Raw genomic sequence first — 22,514 nt, forward strand, 5'->3', positions numbered from 1 at the left:
GGTGACACGCGTAACTTCCATTACAAATGCTTGGATGAGTAGTTAGCCCTGAAATAGCTGATTGTAAAGTTTTACATTTAAAGGTGTCATAATGATATGAACAAAACGCCGCCTGCAAGGCAAATATAAACCCCCATATATGCCCCCCTGAAGTTGGCCAATGCAATGCACAACTTCAAATGGATCTAATCCTGTTTCAGAGTGAGAAATCAGAGCACTTTTTACAATTTTCAATAGAGGGCACCATTTCATTACAAGATTTTCTTAATTAAAAAGGATTAGTTGGATTCTTACAATAAAACGAAATAAAGGCATCAGTAAACATATGCCATGCTTGCTATAAAACCAAAGTTTGACGGTCTAAATATCAATTTTAAATACATTCAAATAAACATTCTTTACAAATATTGCTTAATCTAATAGAAAATGCAAGGGATGTCTTCAACACACAAACCATGCCTTGTGTTGTCGTTTGAATAGAACAAAATGTGCCTACTTTGTTATGGGACAAAATTGCATAACACAAATATACTGCACGTGGTAAACTGAACAAACCCATCTTTCATATTTGTCAAACTTTAAACACCCACCACTTGACACTCCTTTAAAAACTACAAAACATACTATGAATAGAAAGTAGGCTCTGACATCTTAAAAGTTCAAGCTACATTTATTTTTTCTTGTCTTTTTGTCATACAAAATATCACTTTTGTAAAATAAAAAAAGCAACAAGAAGGCTAAAAGCTCACTCATTCTCACTACCATTAAAAGTATTTACACAAAAGAATATATGCTTTTTACTCAGTGTAATGATAATTTCTTCATATTACACTGTATTAATAAAAAAAAGAGGTAGAATCAATCTGTATTCAGATATTCAGACAATCAACAAACACCGTGTTTAAACCCACTGCACATCCCACACAGCTTTAGCATACAGGTGTCAAACATAACTGTAGCTTACAAGAAAAGCAGAAGACAAACTAAAAAAATAGCTAAGCCCCGAACAGTCATTGATGAGATTCACAGAATGTGATTAGAGAAGGCAGATGAGAGAAACTACAAGGGAGGTCAATATGAAGTGTGAAAATGAACATAAGAAAAGAGAGACAGAGACCAGCACTGAGGTCAGAGTGGTTTCGTAAGGCACCATCAGCAGCTGTATGGAGACAGAATACTGAAAGCATCCGCTGTGCATACTGTGCATCATGGAAGTCTAACTTAATAAAAATCTCTAAACAATTATCCCAAAACAGCTTTGATTACGCCGTCTATGGAGAATTCAATCAAGGTACAGTATTGCAACTATTACAAGATCAACTTGCTGTTTCATTAATCGCCTGAGAAGAAATGTGTCTTTACTACCAATTTTCTTTTGACGAAAGAAAGCTCAAAGTAAGCTACGTAACACCAAGACACTAATTTAGAATTTTGTATCAGTGAAAGTGGCCAAAAACTAAATCTGTGCAAGACAAAATGCTTCAATGTATTGCTTTAGGAAACCTGTGATGAAATGTATGTGTACTATAAAAAATATATTGAAAGACATTCCACAAACCCCAAAACCTTCAAAAGTGTTTCTAAATCAAATAGTGTACTTTATATGGACCTACAGATTAGAGGCCAGTTTCATGTGCATTACTTTTGGTATAGAAACCCAAGAGTTGGTCATTCATGAAGTTTCCTTCATCACCAGGCTGATAGTTTAACAACATTACTTATCTAGTGAACACAAAATCTCTCAAACCCTGTCATCAGCCTACTCCTAAAACATCCCTATGGTAATAGCACCATTTCAGATACTTGGCATTGAATAATAATTAGAAATTAATCATGGTATTTAAAAACCTTGACATCCACACTTTAATGGGTTGCCTGAAAAGTCTTAAGGTCAGATTTTATATAGAATTATAAATACACTGGCAACAATGTGATCTACAAATGCCTAAAAGTTTACGGAGAACCATTTAGGTGTTGTGTGGAATTTTGTCAGTGGTTGGTCTGTAGGGGGCAGCCTTGATAGTAGAGTGCATTGAGTTTAGATCTTAATGCACGCCATTCATTATGAGCTTTTGGTGGATTTCCAGAGCAGTGCCTTCATCTTTATTGTGCTGGGCAGGGCTCAAATCTTCTTCCCAAAGCTGAGCAGCTTTACGGATCTCATCCAGAGTGTATTCCTGTAGTACGGTCCCATTTTCAAACACAGTCACCAACATGTCCTACAAGTTAAGATGGTTTTATTAATGAAGTTGATCAACACAAACCAATCAAAACCAGCAACATTTCTCTTCAGAATACTCCTGATAAATAAAAGAAACATGCACCTAAAATATTGAAAAATAACTGAAAAGAGATCATATAAATTAATAGATGGATTATTCTAATGACAACATCTCAGGGGAAAATCTGTGTTAATGGGTCATAAAAAGGATGTTATAGAACATCGATAAAGGTGATCTAACCTCCTCTGGTTTGCCTGCTCCTCCTTCCACCGTCTCTATAAATCCATCGGAGTTTCTTCTCAGAGAGAGACGACCCCGCTTGGATCCTTTAGACGGATCTGTCACTGGTTGCTTATAGACATCCATCTATACAAATACAAACACAGTAAATGACAAATACATGCGATATGATTCATTTTGTAGTTTAAAATTGAAACTCGAAGGATAAAAAACAACTCACGCCTTTGCCATTGGTCTCCACGTAGCTACACTTAAAGGCGCAGTTAAGCGTGTCTCTGTTGATCTTCTGCAATAGTGCGCTTCCGCAACCGAAAAACACGTTCTCTGCACTCCAGCCCTCATCAGTCAGTTTCTCCAAAATCTGCACCAGCCAAACAAACAGTAATGCTGATCAGAGTATGATAGTTACTTACCTGCCATAACCATGATAATGTTTATAAGCAAATAGATGAGAAGTAGCCACGAGAAGCTTCAGTGTTCACATCAAACGCAAGGCATCGTTCCTCGCTCTTTATTACTTGCAGGAATAGCTGTTATGTTGTCTTCATGCATCTGGACGTGAACATTTTCAACCACGATTCATGTCGTTCGCGTATACCCTGCGCGAAGCCGCATCTATTCGCGTCTTTGAATTGACTTTCTATGTAATTTACTCGTGCAAATCGCTTAATTCACATTTGCTGTGTCATTCGCATCTTCCGCACAAGTTAAAAATAACAAACTATTCCTGCAAGTAATAAAGAGTGAGGAATGCCTTGCATTTGGTATGAACGCAGCATAAGGCATAAAATGGTATTTTGGACCTCACTGCACATCACACAGGACCACACATTTTTTATTATAGTGAATAATGTGTTTTTTGCTCTCTCTAGGAAACTTTACTGAGTTGAGGTGTAATTTACCCCATTAATCGAGTTCAGATCAATCCCATCACCCTGGATAATGCGCAGGTATGGAGGGAGCACCTTGTAACCCATCGAGTTCTGAGAACAACCAAAGCACTCTTGCAAAATCTTTATCACCTAAAAAGCAAGACAGCAAAATGAGAGAAAAAAGTGAAAAGGCAGATAAACATTATAATAGTATAAAGCTAATCTGAATTCACACTAAACTCACAAGCTTTAACATACTAAAAACTAGCTAATGTGAAGGCTGTGCTATGTCACAGAGTATGAAAAGAAAAATTGACTGGGCGCTGTTAGGGTCCAACAGGAACGGGTTTGGGAATTAACTCAAGACACAAAAAACGCTTTAAGATCTAAAGCAAACAGCCTATTTCATGACACAGACTTTACACAGTCATCTGCTATGTTAATAAACACACACCTCTATGAGGGTCTCAGCGGGGTCCCCAGAGTCCGGTCGTATAATGAGAGCCGAATCTTCACTTCTCTCCATCACTCTCTCTTTCAGCTTATCGCCCCAGATGTGTTTACAAGCCTTAAAAATGTCATAACTGTCGCTAACCACAGCTACAGGCCCAGTGGGAAACTGGTTCAGCAGACACTCGAATGCATCCTTCTCTCGGCTCCTGCCCCAGGAGATGATAGTGCTACGGAAACATCAAAAACATTGTAACTGAACATCTGAGCAAGAATTACATGAAACATTACTTAGTGGCCCGGAAGTCCCTCCCACTCTGCTATATTTAGATTGCAGGTGTACAATGATGTCCTCAAACTGATTTCACTTCAGTAAACAAGAATTACAAAGAGAGTTTACCGGCAATGGGTTAGTCATCAGTGTCTAATGGTCCTTTCGCCGTACAGCTATAAAAAGCTCGCAGTGATTCATAGAACATTGCGGTTGATTGAAATCGGGAATGTTGTGATGGTTGCAAAGCGAAGTCTGAATGTTCGAAGGATGAAATGACATCACAGAGGTAGCCATGTGACTTGAAACAATGAGTGCGGAGCTATATTGAGAAATGCACTCGACAGCGCAGACAAAAGAGCCCACAGCTGCGAGAGGTTTTCATGCACAGCTACTAACAGAATTAATTACAATCAATAGAACAAATGCAAATTAACAGGTGTTCAGTATCAATATAGATTTTCAAGGCTTTCTCATCTTAGTTTTATGACCACACTCCTCACCAGTATACAATGTATTGTGTTGGTGATATTTGATTATGTGGTCAGAATGATATTTTAACAATCTCTTCGTCATGTTGAAGCTGTTTTCAGAATTAGCATTTTTATATAAATAAAAAGCACAATGAAAACATTTGACATAGTTTAACAAAATTACAGCAAATCATAAAATAAACAATATTCGTTTCTCAAGACATCTTCACGTATCTTAAGCCAAATATTTAAAGATGCTGTGTGTAATTGTTTGGAGGATCTATTGACACGAATATACATAACTATGTCTACGGAGGTGTAAAACGACCTATCATAATGAAGCGTTATGTTTTTATTACCTCAGAATGAGCTATATCTATCTACATACACCGTGGGTCCCCTTACATTGAATGCGTCATGTTGTTTCTACAGTAGCGCTTAATGGACAAACTGCTCTATAGAGCGTCTTTGGCAAATACATCATCTCATTCAGGAAAAAAGCAAAAACGTGACGACATCTTTGTTTGGGTCAGCGTCCGTATGCTTTAATAGGGAGGAGTGATGTGAGCTGTTGGTTGCAATTCGCAACCTCACCACTAGATGCTCCTACATTTTACTCACTGGACTTTTAAAGCTGCCATTTGTAATTTGACTGTCTACTGCCATCTCTGTTAAAAACATATTATAACATGATCCGTCTGAATGTTCGTTTCTGATTGTCTCGAAGGTGTACATTAAGTAAGGGATAATGTACAGTGAGCTAGTTGTTATCGGAAGTATAAACCCTATTGGCCAATCAGAATCAAGCATTCCAGTGGGCTGTCTAATAAAATAGTTTAATTTACATGTAGTTCTTTTAATGAACAGCTAGCCGTGGATTATCCCTTAAAAACTAAAGTTTTCTTTAGGTACTTTTCTTTACGTAGGCTGAAGTCAAATGATGTCAATCTGACATCTCCAAACCATACCTGACACCTCATCTTGCTGTATGAATCATTGTACGCTTACTGATGTAAAACAGGGTAACACAGGGAGAACGTTCTAAAATCGGATTTTTTATTCACTTGCTTAAATGTAATCCGTCTATTTTTAACCTATAAATGTCACAAATTGCAGCTTGCAAGCAGGTTCTTTCCTAACATTTTTTCTGCTTGGTAACCATGCACACCAACCCTTCATGTAACAGATTGTGGGTCATAACTTATGAGGTCATGACTTTTAAATGACAACAGAACAAAGCCGATAGTTTACATAGACTGTTTCAGCGGCAACAACATAAACAAACGTTATGTGGCCCACACTTCACTTTCAGTAGACCTCTCAATAACTCTTGAGTAGTTTTAATTTAATTCAATACAAATAACATACAAACAATATTACTATAAATTAAATACTAAATAAATTGTTCTATTATAACCAAACACAGACCAGAAGTTAAAGGAGTAGTTCACTTTAAAATAAGCCCCCAATGACTTTCTATAGTAGGAATAAAAATGACTTTGGAAAGTCAATGGGGGCTCAATTTGAAATGAACTACCTCTTTAACATCGGGCCAGTCACGTGCGTCCGATAAAACCATCTCCACATATGTACTTTACCTGTGTTCTGCTGCAGGGATAGAGAATCCAGCCATAGGACATCCATAGTATCGCTGTGCCATGAGCAGACCTGCGACTGTGTCCGTGCTGCTGAAATTCACCAGATGAGCAGCTCCACCCAGTGCTGCTGACTAGTTCAATACAGACAAAAATACAGACAAATTAGAAAACTGTTTGAGGAATAAGCCATTTAATTTTTAGAATACTAGATCAATTGTTCCTGTTGGTCAGGCAAGTGGTTTTAAAGAATGGCACATACTTAAAACACTTGTATAGTATAATGAATAGTAAGTCGCTTTGGACAAAAGCGTCTGCCAAATGCATAAACGTAAAGTTGTTGATAATGACCACTGAAGTTAGTTGTTCAGCTACATTAACGTTATAGACTCTATCTCAGTTCAAAGTAAAAAGCAAATTCCAAGCAACATCTTTTTAGCCCTCCGTGGAGATGGGGGAAAAGGTTGACAATGTCTTGCTTATTACAGGCAAACTTTGTCGAGTCTTCATTTTTTAATTTAAATGATGAGATCTGGGCTTGATATGATCCAAAGGAAATTAAATCTGTGTTAAACCCCTGTTGTTTTATGCAATGTAGCTGTGACTACAGCAAGGGTCTAGGGATCTCCTCTTGTAATTGTAAAAACATGAGAAAGGGCACAGAACTACTCAACAGCGTCTCTGACAGCTTGTCGCTGTAATCTGGATTTATCATACATATAGAGAGAGAAAAGCACATTCAAGATGATCTAATTATGGACATAATAAATGAGTGCTGTAAATACCCAGAGTAAGTCATTTTGGGGTAAACTACCCCTTTAAAAGCATTGTAATGCACAACTGCTTGGCTTCTGATCAGGAGAGAGATATAACAAGAAGCAAGAGTGAACCCCAAGAGTCAAAAGCATTACAATCTGTTTGGCATCATTAATCTCCTCCTGAGGCCATCATTAATCCAGTCAGCCTTAACCTAGAAAATACATTATCAATATCCCACCGTCTCTAATGAAGACTCGCTGGATCCACACAGCACGATTCAGTCTGTTTTCACCTGAGCAGCACTTTAGGCTTTCTTTCAACCAACACTGATGTGGTCCATTCATTTTGGAAAGACCATTTCTTGAATGGTTATGCCTTTGTTTTTGCTACAAAGCTATGATATGGAAATAGATACTTTTGGTCATATAGCTTTAATAAATCCGACAGCTGGCTAAGAAAGCCACAATGAGAATGATCAGATATTTTGGTTTGTGACGTGTTCGAGATCCTTATCACAAGAAAAGAGTCACTAATAATGATGTTTAGATTTGTGATTCTGCTTGCTTTTGAGTTGAGGTTGAAATGTTTAAAACCAACAAGCTAGAAAAAGAGTTGATCTATAAACAAATCTGCGTGGTTTAGTTTAAAAGTAATATTATTTTTGTTGTGGGTTGTCAGGCTATTTTCACACGACAGTACAGATGGTACAGTATTTCAAAAGCTTGATAGTTCGCCCAAAAATTAAAGTTCTATAATCATTTACTTACCCTCTTGTCATTTCAAACCAATTTTAAAGAGAGTTGGTAAACGAACAGCACCAGGACCCATTTATGTCTATTGTACGGACACAAAACCAATACAAGTGAACGGGTAAACCACATTCTTCCAAAAAAAAGAAAGTCATCCAGGTTTCACAGGGCGAGTGAATGACGATGGACAGAATTTTCATTTTTAGGTGAACTATCATTTTAACCTGTACTGTGTTATGCAAACGTAGCTTAAAAGTGTTCTCCATTTGTTTATAAAGGATTCTTGTGTGCGGGGGTAAAGTATAGCACAAGGAGCATCTTTCCAAGAATTCCGACTAGGCCACAATTCATTTTTAATGAAAGCAGGGGCAATCCGTTATAACCTCCACAGATGAGTAATAGAGAGGAAACACTGCCATCGTCTGAGACGTGAGGAGAAATGCCATGAGGAAGACTATTGCCTAGGACTGTGATTTGTTTTCAACAAACGTGATGTATGTTTTATTAATAACCCATGAATAACTGGCAATAACCAAGAAATGTTACTTTCTGCATGCAGTACATGCAATATAAGAAGCATTTCTTGCATTAGATTTTTATGAAAAATATCACTAATCCGTCAGCCATTGGAGTGACCTATGAAAGGTGCGTCATAATCTACACTTTAAGATCCTGGCACAGTGATCTGAAAGGGCACCAGAGAGAGGCTGTCGTCACACCTCATCAGAATCCAGTGGTCTCTCTCTCTCCCACCGACACTCATAAAGGTCTGCTGCACTCAGCAGGTCCAGGCAGACAGCAGCAGACTCGCTGCTTATCACAACACCTGAACTGGCACCGTGTGATACAGATGAAGCCTGGCAGAGATGACCTTTACATAGTGGTCAGACTGATTCAAGAGGTATACAGTCATATCTACTCACACAATCCTTTCAACAGCACTACCCATTTCCCAAAACCCATCACAAAGACAACCGAACTCATTCTATGACATATATGCTGTATACGACTTCCTGAATGTTTCTCTGAAATACACAGAAATATAGAAATTGTTTCTGCTGGTCGGTTTTCTTGCGTATCAAAAGGTCAAGTCTGATCTCTTTTTGATTAAATGGATCGCCATGTCTCATAATGAATCAATTTTCTGCCTTCACCAAACAATGTTTGATTTCATCGGCCCCAAAGGATCGTGTCCTTGATAAGCGCTGAGGAGAGAATAAAGACACAGTCGGCTTGAGCTTTGATTTCAAAGTTCATTGCTAAAAACAGAATAGAGATAGAGACTTTAGCAGTAGAGGCAATTGCTGTTTTACTTCAAATATATTTCAGAGCTTTCTCACATTACGCTGGGAATGGCTATTCAATGGCAAAAAACAATGCTATATGATGTGTAACGGTAATTTTTACGTTTTTGTAACCATCAAACAACAAAGATAAAACTCAGTTTGTTCTGACTTTTAAAACCGACCTCAACAGTCATAGTGGCATCAGATGGTAAAATCATGATTCTTTGATATACAATGCCTGAAGACACAGCACACAACATTGTATCATCACAATGAAACCAAGCCCAAAATTGATTCATCGTAGTATGTTTTGGTAAGGACAACGCCTCAAATAACCCTTTAAAATCTTCGATTATACTAACTGTGATTATGAGCTTAAACGCATTATTTAGATCAAATTATTGCGTTAACACGTGGTAAAGTGTCATCGCAATATTGCCACAATCCTATTATAATCGGTTTATGAGGGTGCATGTAAACGTAGTCAATGATAAATGTAAAGTGGATTTATTGTTCTGCCGTGTCATACCTCTTGTGAAGACACGCCTCTGTAGCCAAAATCATGCAGCTTGGTGTCCAAGCCCTCCAAGCTCCCCGATGTGGCTTTCAGGTGCTTGGCCAGAATTTTTTTGAACTCCCTGGAGATTGTTGCCACGGTGATGGGGTACCACATTTGGACCAGCATAGTCTGTGGAGGGTGTAAACAAAGCCACATGGACATCACTCACACTCACAATTTTTATAGCCTTGACAACAGAAAGCTTTATTTCTGTTCTTAAGGTATTGACCTTTGACCCTTTTAGGATGAATACATTAGGATTTGACCAAGACAGGGAATTCTGTGCGGCCTGTGGAACTGACACTATATTGTGAATGTGTATATGAACAAGAATTGCTTTTGTTGACTAAGCTGACAGAATGCAAATAAATAGTAGATTAAATTCAAATTAAACAGGGCTAACAGCCAAACCTCTAAAATAACTAAACGGTTTATGGCCTTTCACCCATAAATAGACCACACTTTTTAATCATTTACATGTCCTTGACTTATTAAGCTTAAAGGACTGGCTCACCCAAAAATTAAAAATTCTCTCAAAATGTATTCACCCTCACGCCACCTAAGATATTGAGTTAAACACAATTCAAATAAAATACATCTACATAATTCATATTATGTACATAAACAGTTATAATGGTATGAGGGTGAGTAAATAGCATAATGGCATGAGAAAGTTTTCGTTTGGGTGAACTGCCCCCAAAAAAAGCTGATGTAAAAGTTATTTCTTGTGCAATGACAGAATCTTTGAATAAATTATTATAGAGGAATGAATGATCCAACGGGTAACAAAAAACGTGTAATAATGGCAATAATAACCCGTTGTAAAGCATCTGCAGGGCTGACGGCCAGTACCTAATGACCTCATGTCCTCACCGACCCCACCCACCCTGTCAAAACCTCCATGTTATTCTGGGACCTGCTTCAGCATCCAGGAATGTGCTGGAAACCAAAGCCTGCTGTCCTCCTGAACAACAGTATAGCAACATCATCTAATATACAGTGATGTACCACACCATCAGCTTTTTTTAAACCACTCTCATCCAGGAGACCTCTTTATTTATGTCTATATTTAGACACTTATCCAAAGCAATCACACTCATGCCCTTGGTTTTGCTAATGCCATGCTCACTAGTTGAAATATATTGATATATTTTGGTGTATTTCTATTTCTAACAATAACTTATCACTTATGAGTAAATTACCTGTATCATTTGAGCATTATCCACTTTAGATGTCTACAAAAAAGATGAAAGGGAACAAGAAATACCTCGATAAAATTGGTAAGCCAGAAGAAATCTGGATCTGTGTTCTCCACAGTGAAGAGAACGTTGCCTCTGGGAATGATCTTCCCCTCCGGAACTGCTTTGATACGGATTGGAAGACGGCCATCATATTTCTAACAAGAAAATAGGAAGCCAGGTGGTTGTTATCTCTCTGTGTATTCATCAACGGAACAAAGCCAACTTTAACTTTCTTGAGCAGACATGTCTGCATGTACCTCTAAAACTTTTCGCCATCCCTCTTCATCAAACACTTTCTGTTTAAAGTGCATCTGATAAAAGACTTTAGCCTCTTGGATCTTTTCCTCTGTGACAACTTGACCTGTAAAATCATTTTCACACTCATGAGGACAAAAGCCAAACAAAACCATTACAACATTCTGTACTGTTTACTACCCTTTTTCTGCCAAATGGAATAAAAAAAAGGAAAGCTTGTTTGCCTGGTGTACAGTTACTTTATGTACTTACTCATAAGAACGAAGACGAGAGCTAAACTGTGTTTGAGGTCACTTTTTTCAAAACTGAAATGAGATTTATACTTGCATGAGGAAGGTTGTGTTAAAGCAACACTATGTAGTTTTTCGAACTTAAAACGGGACAAATTCTACTACCGCTGCTACCTGAGCAGCCTCCTAGCTGCTCAAACCACACGCTGCAAGTTATTTGTTCGGGTCGGTACACAAAGCCCACCCGTCGCCTGCCTGCGGAAGAGTGCAACCTGCTTTACGGTATATGTCACATTTTACTCATAGCCTGGGTTAAATTAGCCAACAGCTAACTATAACACAAAACAATCTAATATGCATGTCTCAAAACCATCGCCATGGCAAAGGAACCAAGGAGGGTTTTGTCAGAGGAAGCAAAGAAACAGAGAGAGCGAATTGACATGAGCCCGAACACGAATCAACATCTGACGGACTTCCACTTGGTGGCGCCTGCTGCAAGAGGCAACTGGTTGCAAAACGGATGGAGACATAGCCTTCCTGCTACTGGATTTGAAAGTCTTATGTAAAATATGTTCTTACTGTCCTGTACTTTTGAGTTTATTAGTTATTAGCCTGTGTTCAGGTTGTTTATTGCTGCCCTTTCGTTACTGGTTCAATAGCTAACGTATCTTAATCTTGCCTCGTCACGAATTTAGAGAAATTATGAAACGAAGACTAACAACCCACAATAAATGTTTTATGTTTAAAAGTTGCTGACTCCTTAATCCATGCACGTAGACCAATATTATCGGAATCTAAAGTTACCATGCTAGACATGCTTCTCATAGCGAGTTGAGTGCAAGTTAGTGATTCACCTATTACACAAAGCACAACGCCTGGTCGCGAGTGAGTTTTCGATTATATAATTACAGAAATGTATTATTTTCGTTGGTTACTAAACACATTAACCTCCATGCGTTGTGTTTTGGGTGACTGCAAATGTGCTATGTAGCGAACACGCTGTGCGCTAACGGCTAACAAGAGATACTCTTATTTAGGGAGATAGAAGGGTCCATACCATATGAAAAAGTGTAACGGCAAACCTGGATCACATGAGGGACCCTCAATCAATCATATAATGGCAGTGGCGTCAGTGGCCGGAGTTCAGTTATAGTTTCAGTTTGTGAAACTAGAACATTTATACTTGCATTTTGTAACAAACAAATACTTTATTTAGTGGTTTCTGAAAAACCGATGTGGCTTGAAAGTACGATTCGCGTAATGACTAATATATCTCTAGCCCCGCCCACTGGTTCGTTTTTGCCAGACATAGTACACCCCCCGCATTTGTGATGATTGACAAACTGGTAACCATAGCGACATATTTTTCAGTTAAAGATTACTTTTGTACTAAATCGCTGATACGCGCGGTGTTGTGTTTATTCTCTTTATTAAGAGTGACCAAGCAACAAACATGCAACATTGTGAAGCACCTGGTTGTGGAAGAACACAGTCGCTTCCTTTGGATTCTGATATTAGGAATGCGTGGTTAAAGTTTATTTTTAAGTACGTTCCTGATAACGTGGGTGAAATGATGAGCATTTGTTCACTTCATTTCACCGAGGATTCCTTTGTAAACAAGGCACATGTCGATGCTGGATTTGCAGAGAGACTATTGTATAAAAATATATTAAAACGCAATGCTGTGACTTCAATATTTTAGCCGACCAGAATCGTATGCGAGTAAAATATATGTACGATGCGTCACTATTGCTTTGTTAGAGAACACTGTGTCTAATCAAGTTTAGAGAAGGCTCCAACCAAGCATGTAGCTTGTCAAACAGACCAACAGAAATATACATCACAGGGCACACTGCTGTTTGTTGGAACTGTTATCAAGTCATAGCAGTGGGAGTTTTCTTTCTTCAATGCCGCCTGCCCATAAAAACCGAGTGTTTCTTGAGCCGGCCTCAAAACCAGGGTAGAAAATAGCCTATTACTTATTGATTTTGATGTTTTCTAATGTAAAAACCACCCAAACGTCATAAGTAGACCTCAGTATAAACTAATAAAAATCGCCACTTCAGAACACATTTAAAATTTAAGACAAAACACCAAATAGATTTTATTTTCTTATATATATATATATATGTTTATTTTATGTATACTTTTTTCAGTTTTCCATTAACCAAATATTCCACTAATATAGTCACACAAGACCAAAACCACCACCACAACCCTATATGCCAAGTGAGCCTTTATAAGGGTTGTGGCTACTATAGATAGGTATGCAAATTTAAATACAAAAGCACTAGAAGTTACCTGCTAGATATTTCTTCAGGAGATACTGGAGTCCAAAAAACACCACCTCACTGAACTGTCCCCCCTTATTGTGCCGGCACTCAAAATAGGAATATACCTTATTGACATCTGGAGGGTATTGCTTGTAGTGAGTAATCTGAAAATGGAAAAAGAGGACATGTAATCATTGCAACTGATATCACACTTTTACATTGACTACCAGTGTCCTCAATGTTTTCGCAAACATGTTCATGACGCTGTTAGTCATATGTATACAGAACCAAAAAATTTTACCTTTGTTTACTGGCCACTGATAGTACAAGGCTACATCTGGGTTAGGGTGACACAAACGGTCTTACTTTACAAGCATGTGATTAATATTTGCTTGGAAACTAATTTAAATGAAATACAACATTGCCATATAAGTAGGCCAACCCTGACAAACTATTAATCTTGATTTTGAAACCTGTTAAACAAGTGTAATGTCAATGAAACAGATAGACAGCAATGTTTTGAGAACAATGTATCCTACAATCTTGGAACTTAAATCAAACAGGAAAAGTGTTTTACACATTGTTGCAGTGATTTTTGTAAATGATTTATCCGTGCACTCCATTCTTTTTTTTATTAATTTACATTTGCAGAGGTGGACAGTAACTACTTTTCTTCAGTAAACATTTTTTATATATTCCACTACTAAAAAAGTCCAAAAATAGAAAGTTGTTTCTATGTAGGGGATTTTCCTGTGTGCGCATTTTTTTCTGCCTTGCAGAAATCTTTTAAAGATAATCTGGCAACCCTGGGAATTTATGTAAACGTTGGCGCTACTACACATCTGAAAGCGCTCTAAAAGGGTAAATAGAACAAAAAACACGAAAAAAGGAACATGTTAAAGTGTGGTGTAATCATCTGTGGGTTCAACTGTGTGTGATGCATAGAATGAGCGCTACGGTCAGACAAAGATCATAGAAAACATTATCATGAAAATGATCGGCATAACAGCTAAACGGTAAATAAACATAACACACACCTTCAGCCACATGACAGAGAAAATAGAAAATTTTGTTTTTTATGAGATGGCATAGCCAGAGTTAAGGAGGTGTGCGCACATGCTTGTTAACATGCTGCTATGTCATTTAAAGCCATTTGGAAAATGAATTATGTTTTTACTGTAGTAACTACTGAAGTATTCCTGCTGAAATAAAAACAATAGAAGCCGAAAATACAACAGAAAATGTAGGCTAATGGATTTAACGGTTATTATGGGAAATTAATTGTATGGATACTTGTTGTCTACGTTTATGTGATGGGTTATATTGGTGGGATGGTAAATCCCAAAACGCACTACAAAGAGGAATGAGATTGTTTTTATTACATTCTAATTCATAAATTCATTGTTTTCAGGAGGCATGGTATTTGCAGTAAAACCACAGTATTTGGAAATGCAACATTTTCTCTATAGTAACCATACTCCAATTAAGCTATTTTTATTAAAACCACAATCACTAATAATACCATAGTTTCATTATTTTAGCTATAGTTCATGTTTGTAGTTCCAAATAAATCCAACAAACATATGGCATCAACACCTTACTATATACAAGAACCTTACAACTTACTGGTAAATTGCTGCTAAAACTGGTAAAGGGAATTTACAAAAAACAAATAAATAAACTTTTAGCGGGCTAATGAGGATAATTAGGGTAAATGATCATACAGGATTATATCTTAACTAAACATGTAAATGCTAAACATACAAAGCCCTTAAAGGAGTAACTCACTTCAGAATTTGCCCCCATTGACTTCCCATAGTAAAATAAATAAAAATTACTTTTATTTACGTTTAATACCACTGATACTGTGAACTATTCCGTGTATTAAGTAGGTTGCTTCAGAGGCATACGTCAATAAAACAATCCACCACTTACATAAAGGAAATTAACTTTTAATACTTCAGTACTTCTAAAAGCACATACTTCTGTACTTTTACTGAAGTAAGTATCTATCTTTACAACTTTTACTTGTAAGGGAGTAATATTTGACCAGTACTATCTGTACTTTCGCTCAAGTCGGGAAATTGTGTACTTCGTCTGCCTCTGTGCACTTGTAATCTTAAAGCAAAAATGTTAAGCTCCTCTCCCCCTCTCAACAACATCTCTTCAACACATGACGTACTCAAGAAAAAAGAGGTAGGACTATACTGACTGTCCAATGGCCAGGCATTTTTAGCACTCCTCTCCAGGCACAATTTACAACAAACTGATAAAAAAGGAAGGGCAAAATAAAGCCCGGCCCTACATTTTTTTCTATTATATTTTATTTTCATTTGGATACACGTCACGATACAGAAAAGAAGTAAATAAAAAAGGGTACGGAAAAGAAGTAAATAAAAAAAGGGTACGGAAAAGAAGTAAATAAGAAAAGGGTACGGAAAAGAAGTCAATCGCGTCTTCCCTTTCATGGTGACTTTAAATTCCAAACCTGATTCACCAAGAAAGCTGGTTCCACAAGACTAGAGGAATTTGGGTTGATCTGTAATAGGAACCAGTATTGTGCCCACATGGTTGGGTGAAAACTCAAATGTACAAATTATTGTACATTGAAACCATTAAAATCGAAGAGATCTCTCCAAACATCAAAAGCAGGTGAAGAAAATGAAAACGACGTTTTGAATATTGTTTTTACAACATTGAAGCTTTCATCAAGGTTCTAGATGGGATTTAGGGGAGGGTGTATTGTCAAGGGTCAAAGACCTACAAAACAAGCATTATTACGCAACCTAAGAAATGTTTAGAGGTGGTGAGCACATCAGTATTTGTCAAGATAACTAACTCTGTTGTGAATCCTGTTTATTTACTTGTATGACACATCGCTTGTCGCTTGGATAAAAGCGTCTGCTAAACATTTAAATGTACTGCAGAAAATCACCTGCCAAGACTTCTTGAACATTACATAACCAATAATTGACTTTTTTCCGTTTACATTTGTTATACAGTAACAATTTGAGCCTATAAAAACATTTTGACCTCAAACTTCAAATACATTTTCCCAACAAAGCTAGTTTGCGGGACTAAACATCACAGTCAACTTTACAAATAAGTGTATGACAAAAAAAAGAGCATAACAAGAAAATTTCTATGGAATTAACATAAATATGTTACTTTTTAATGAGAAAGCAAGAGAATGTGAGAATTTAAAGATGAGTTTCGATTCCTAGACACTGCAGGTTAAGTTAGCCTTTAGGGAAGCTAAAGCTACACGACTCGCGAGGTCACACTGCTAGTTTTCATTCGTCACAAGCCCCGCCCCCCACTATTCAGTGTTCAGTGAGTGGGGCATTTAAAACGAGTCCGAGTCACCAATCCCTTCTAGCAAACATTAAGAAACATCAATGATCGTATTTCCAATAAATGGAGGTAACTGCGAATCGTGTTTAATTTAAAGCCAATCTATTCTCGAGGTGGAAGCTTTATACGCACATTTATTTCACGACTAAATCACAAATGCAGTTGTACAGAATACAGCAAGCACTGTTATGCTAGTTTGTACTTTGTGTTGTTGAACTAGCTCTAGAGTGGGTCCGGTGATTCTTACCTTATATGAATCCGTCGCAAGTAAAAAATTGAAATCCTGAGCTGCCATCATCTAGGACAAAGTAAAAGCGAAAGACTGTCGCTCCGATTCGGTATTTAGGCGATCTAAGCCACGTGACACTGGGGCAGGGGAGCGGTCAAGAAAGCCCTCTGTTCAATACGTTTCGGGTACGCCAGGTGAAAATGTAGTGAAATACAATTTCCCTGTACCTCGTTTATGTGAGTATGCGCACGTACAGGTCGCATCGTCTAGTATCAGACACAACAGGGTGGAAGGGGCGGAGTCAGTGTAGACGTATGAAATACGCGTTCGGTGACGCATGGTGGGCGGAGCCGTGAACACAGCCTGTTCCCTGAAGTTAAGAGAGCGTTTAAGGGCCGAAGTTTCGTTTTCTCGTAAAGAGTATTGAACTGTGCACTGGGAATGTTGAACATAGGCCTATTGCTACAATTGCTTTACTTTTAGTTTTGCTTCCAGGTTTCTGACACCTATCACTCGCTACATTATCTTTCAAGGTGTGGAAGTTTTATGTGATCAGCAAAAATCCTTTGTAGCGTGATGTGAACAATGAAGGATGCATCAAAACGTATTTTGTTTTATTATCACTAATATTATTATTATTATTTGACAATGCAGCACGCACAAGACCTTAGATCAAATATATCAACGATACAGGTTCTGATTATCGACATACTGAAAATGTTTATGAAACACATTCCACGCTGAAAACAAACATTAGAAACCTGCACAGGACGCAAAAGTAAATGTTATGGATTTAATAATTTTATGAATGGGATTGAAGGGGTTTTAATTGGAACAATAATGGTGTCTACTGGTATGTGATGGATTATATTGGTGGGGTGTTCAATCCATTATTGGAATAATGCCCAAAACCGAAATGGGATGTAAACATTATTTTGTTTTTTAATGGTTTGATTTCAGCTAATGATTCATAATACAATTTTAATGGACACCATTAGAATATATGTGATGGTTTCAATGGTTTTTTCAGCAGGGTTGTTTTTTCTTTTAGGTGTAAAACACAATATTTTAAACATCCATTATTTTTAGAACCAGGACAATGGCGCAGCTGGATTCAATGAAACAGAAATGCATGTAGTGCTACTGAATTAGATTCTCGGTGCTTTAATCTTACAAGATTTAAAGCTAACTGTTCAATTAATGAGGCACTAGCATGGTTGTTACTAACGGTCAATTAAATGTACTGAATGTCGACGTTGGTGAGAAGCATCGATAGTGGCAGTCGCGGAAAGCACGTCAGTGACCCCCTCCCCCTCCAGTGATTCGCTTCAGTTCAGTACCATGGTCAGCTCTCAGCGCGTACTCTCAGGAAGTGGCTATTGTCAGTACGCTGTCAGTAACATTCGCTTCTGAATCAAAATATTTTTTGGGGAAACCTCAAGAAACATCAACTACAATCCGTCTTAAAATCCTCTTTTCCCGGCTATCCTCCTTTAAATCCGCTATGGTAAACGGGGAGTTAATCGAAGCAAAAACGTAAGCAGCAACAATTTAATTCGGTGGAAGACTACTGGCTGTTGAGACAGATTTTCCACTCTCGTTGAGGGTAAGTGACACTGATTTTGGATTGGAGACTGTGATACAGAAAGAAATTGAAATATACAGCCCGCATTTTATACTTTTTCTGCCTCTGAAGCGAGTTATATATGGTCGTTGTTACTAAAGACACGGGGGGTTATCTGTTGGAATCAACAATCGTTTCTTTAATTTCAGTGGACCGAGAACTTAGATTAAAATGTTGGATCCATCATCGAGCGAGGAGGAGGCGGAAGAGGTTGTGGAAGAAGAGCGCAAAGTGGTGGCTGCGCCCAAGGCTGGTGGTCCTCGGGTGTCTCCAAGCAGGACCAGTGAAAGCTCTGGTGGGTTGCAGCCAAGCCGAAGCACCAATGCCCGTCCGACGAGCCCGAGCCCATCGGTCGCGATCGAGAAAGAAAAGGATGACTTGGAAAAGATGCAAAGGGAGGAAGAAGAAAGAAAGAAACGGCTTCAGCTTTATGTCTTTGTAATGCGCTGTATTGCCTATCCATTCAATGCGAAGCAGCCGACCGATATGGCGAGACGACAGCAAAAGGTAAACCCCTCGCTGAAAGCAAAAGTCACATGCAACAGATTGCTGTTGAAAAGAACTGTCTAAAATCGATTGTTTGCTCACTACTCTCTGCAGGTAGGCAAATCAAATATGCTTAAATGTTAGCGAAAGGCCTTAAAAGTTGATATAAAAACATGAAGCACTTGACAGTTGCTTCAGTGCATACGTGGTCGAACAATTTAGGGAAATTGTGTGGAAGCGTCTCCAAAAACGAATGCCTTCATATGCTTCTGCTTTAGCGCACATCTGTTAACCGAGGTTTCCAGCATATTGAAGAGTAGATGCAGTTAACAAACTAAAATGCAGTTTATTGTTTTTTATTAAAGTACTAACCTGATTATATTCTATGTCTAGTTGTAGTGGTTTTTATGAAATCCCCCCATGAGCTAGTGCCTTTAGATGGCGCTTGAGTAAGCGTGGACAAAACTGATTAAAACCAGATAGCCCTCTATTGGGGGTGTGGTCTGTCACAAATATCCAGAACGTATTTCATAAATGCAATCGAGAAAACACAATTTATTTAACGCAACATCATTCGTGTATTATGCACTGCTTTCAGAGGCTTCTACCAACAAGAGAGAGGTTATCCCTTGTGAAAATAGCAGTTCCACTAGGTATTCCTTCAGATCCCAAGAGAAACTGTTATTCAAACATGATGAAATCAGTTTTACTAGTTAGAATGAACTGAGCAGCATTTTAAACATGCTAAATAAAAACGATTAGTTAAGGTAGTTACTTATAACATCATATTTCTGAAAGCTGTAAAACTAAAAATTCAGTCCCCAAAAAAGAGAAGAGACAAAGAGACAGCCGTGTCATAGATGATTCAGGTTTTGAAACATTTCTCTTTGCTCAGAATCAAAGGCAGAGCTTTAAAAGCAAGAAGTTGTCTTCTATGTTAAGATCTTGAATAATTTATAAATGTTGATCATATCCATGAGTGCCTTTTTCAATTGCACTTATCATATATTGTAGCTTGGAGAGTTTATAATCCTTATGTAGATACTCGAGGAGCAATGTATTGTGTATCATTTTAATTTGGTTCATTTGTATATATTCATACAATCATTAAGTTTGTCTGTCTTTTTTGGATGTGTCCTTAGGGGCTTGTTTGCTCGCAGCTGCTGTCTTAGGAGAAAGTTTCAGGGGACAATAAATCGTGTCTCAGTGAATAGATACTCGTGCTGGTGTTTTGTTCTCACAGATAATACTCCTAAGAGACAAAATATCAGGATTCATTAGTTTATGTTGGATATGCCCTTTTTGTTTTGTTTTTTACCCGTAGTCACTCAAGACATATCATGGTTATAATTCAACAGTGGGGAAAAAACAAAATGTTTACAATTGATGTATGTTTAATTCATTTCTCAGTTACATTACCAACATTTGGAACAATCCCACTGTAGAGCACATTTGATTGGACTAAAATCAGCATAGTGCAGAATAAGTCATCAACATATTTTGTTCTATTTTCCTAGAAAGACTTTAAATTTAAAATCAGCAGTATTTTACCTGCTACGGCGGCTGTCCATTCTAGCCTGAAGCCAGGTGAGAATATTCACAGCTGCCATCTGTTCTGAATTTCCAGCTAGTGATCTGAACCCTCAGATGTAGAGGAACAGTATTATTATCACAAATTATTCTGCATCTTTGATAAACCATAAGCACATAGTACTGTGTATTGTGGTTGTTATTAAGTTATATGGAATAAACACACCGTAAGTGTTTGTTAGTTCTTTCCCTCCTTTATTTTGTTTTGTGCTTTAATTACCATACAGGGACAGACTAATCCACCCTCTCTTATAATTATAACTTGATCTGCTATTTTCATTCGTGTAGGACTTGCTAATGTAATAACGAGTAGAAACTCTTATGATGCTTGTTGCCTGGTGGTCAGAGCGTTGGGCTTGTGATCAGAAGGTTGCCAGTTCGAATCTCAGTGCCAGCAAGTCATGACTGAAGTGCCCTTGTCCTTCCTTCCTTTCTTTCTTTCTTTCTTTCTTTCTTTCTTTCTTTATTTCTTTCAGGGATGGTAGTTACAGTGAGCACATCTAGAGCAAAGTCAATTATAAAACACAACCAAAAAGCCATTAATAGAGTTGTTAATTGTGGCTGGACACAACTACTACTTTTCTTTAACCCCAGTACTAAATACAATAACCAACATTTATATTACCTTATCATGACCTAAGTCTTCAAAGAGTAATTGTAACATTTTACAAGAAGATGAATCTAAAGTCCTCAGACAATCCTCAGAGACATTGCACATGCTGCTAGCTGTGCAATCTGATCCCCTTACAAGAACGCTGATTGAGTTATCGTATGACATCATTTACCACAATCTACTTTACAGAAAGAATAGAAGCACCATGATACCACATCACAGCTTTTTCATAGGTGATATGATAAAACTCCTCTAATCTGTTGTGTCTGCTTTGTCGTGATGTTCAGATACAATTATTTGCTCAATTTCAATTACAGGGCCTATTCTTGGGATGTCATAGATGCAGAGTTAATCACAGCCCCCTTTTGAAAAGATGACAGCATCATTTTCCTCTTTTTGAATCATGTATTGCTATAATAGACACCTTTAGTGCATTTGACAATTCCTCTCTATTGTTTTTTGTTATTTTCAAGCAGAAAGGAAGTCATTTAAAATAGGTTTGAATGCATCTTAAAAATCAAGTAGAAAATAACATTGACTGCCCATCTTATATTGGCAGGGAAAGAATCTAAAAGGCCATTGTGTATAAGACAAACAATGACCTGGATAAGGGCTCTCTATCCGTGATTGTATACTGAGGAGCATCTCAAAGTCAATGTGTAGTAGATGGCTGAGATGGGGATGGATGCACCAAAAGGGCTTTAAGAGCCCTACTAGTTGAATAGGACTGATCTGAGGTCAGCTGTAGGCTGAGGACGTGCAGGCAGCGGAGATTTTGGTTATCGTTATATTCATGATGGATTCAGAATCAAGCACTATTGAATGATCGTGGGTCAGTTGGAGGTAACCGGGGAACATAAACTAGGTTGTTATTGAAAATTCAGACTGAAGAATACGAGAACGAAATTCTTGAAACCTGTCAGCTATAAAAAGGTTTGAGTGTGGAGTTTCTTTCATAAAAGATAAATGCCATTCACGCTCTTTTTCAGTGAAAATGTGTTCTGGTGGTTTTCCTGGCGAAATATCTAGAAATCATTGCTAATTAAAAAGAGCATGATTCACGAGTTTTTCTAGTTGACTCATATACCAAGCATGCCTACTGCTCTTTAGTGTATTTTCTTTGTTTTTGGACCAAAAACACCT

The 22,514-nt window shown here is 37.8% G+C and overlaps 2 protein-coding genes across 4 annotated transcripts in view; one reads left to right on the forward strand and one right to left on the reverse strand.

Annotated features, from left to right (window-relative positions):
• Positions 1 to 653: 653 nt before the first annotated feature.
• On the reverse strand, positions 654 to 17,348 carry nampt2 (nicotinamide phosphoribosyltransferase 2). The gene is made up of 11 exons (XM_079483046.1): positions 17,077 to 17,348; positions 13,504 to 13,639; positions 10,975 to 11,078; positions 10,744 to 10,872; positions 9,447 to 9,605; positions 6,127 to 6,257; positions 3,789 to 4,014; positions 3,365 to 3,484; positions 2,683 to 2,823; positions 2,463 to 2,588; positions 654 to 2,219 (listed from the first exon to the last, which is right to left on the reverse strand). Exons 1-11 carry the CDS (start codon positions 17,125 to 17,127, stop codon positions 2,046 to 2,048), a joined length of 1,497 nt encoding a protein of 498 aa, XP_079339172.1. The 5' UTR covers positions 17,128 to 17,348; the 3' UTR covers positions 654 to 2,045.
• A 1,505-nt stretch (positions 17,349 to 18,853) lies between these two features.
• Positions 18,854 to 22,514, forward strand: part of cadpsa (Ca2+-dependent activator protein for secretion a) — a gene marked incomplete at its 5' end in the record, with an annotated part of 82,104 nt that continues 78,443 nt past the window's right edge. For all 3 annotated transcript variants that reach the window (XM_079483048.1, XM_079483047.1, XM_079483049.1), the window contains one exon: positions 18,854 to 19,189. In XM_079483048.1, coding sequence (XP_079339174.1) covers positions 18,854 to 19,189 — 336 coding nt within the window. The remainder of the gene's footprint in view (positions 19,190 to 22,514) is intronic.

Source organism: Barbatula barbatula (genome assembly GCF_947034865.1).
Source record: "Barbatula barbatula genome assembly, chromosome: 20".
Lineage (NCBI taxonomy): Eukaryota > Metazoa > Chordata > Actinopteri > Cypriniformes > Nemacheilidae > Barbatula > Barbatula barbatula.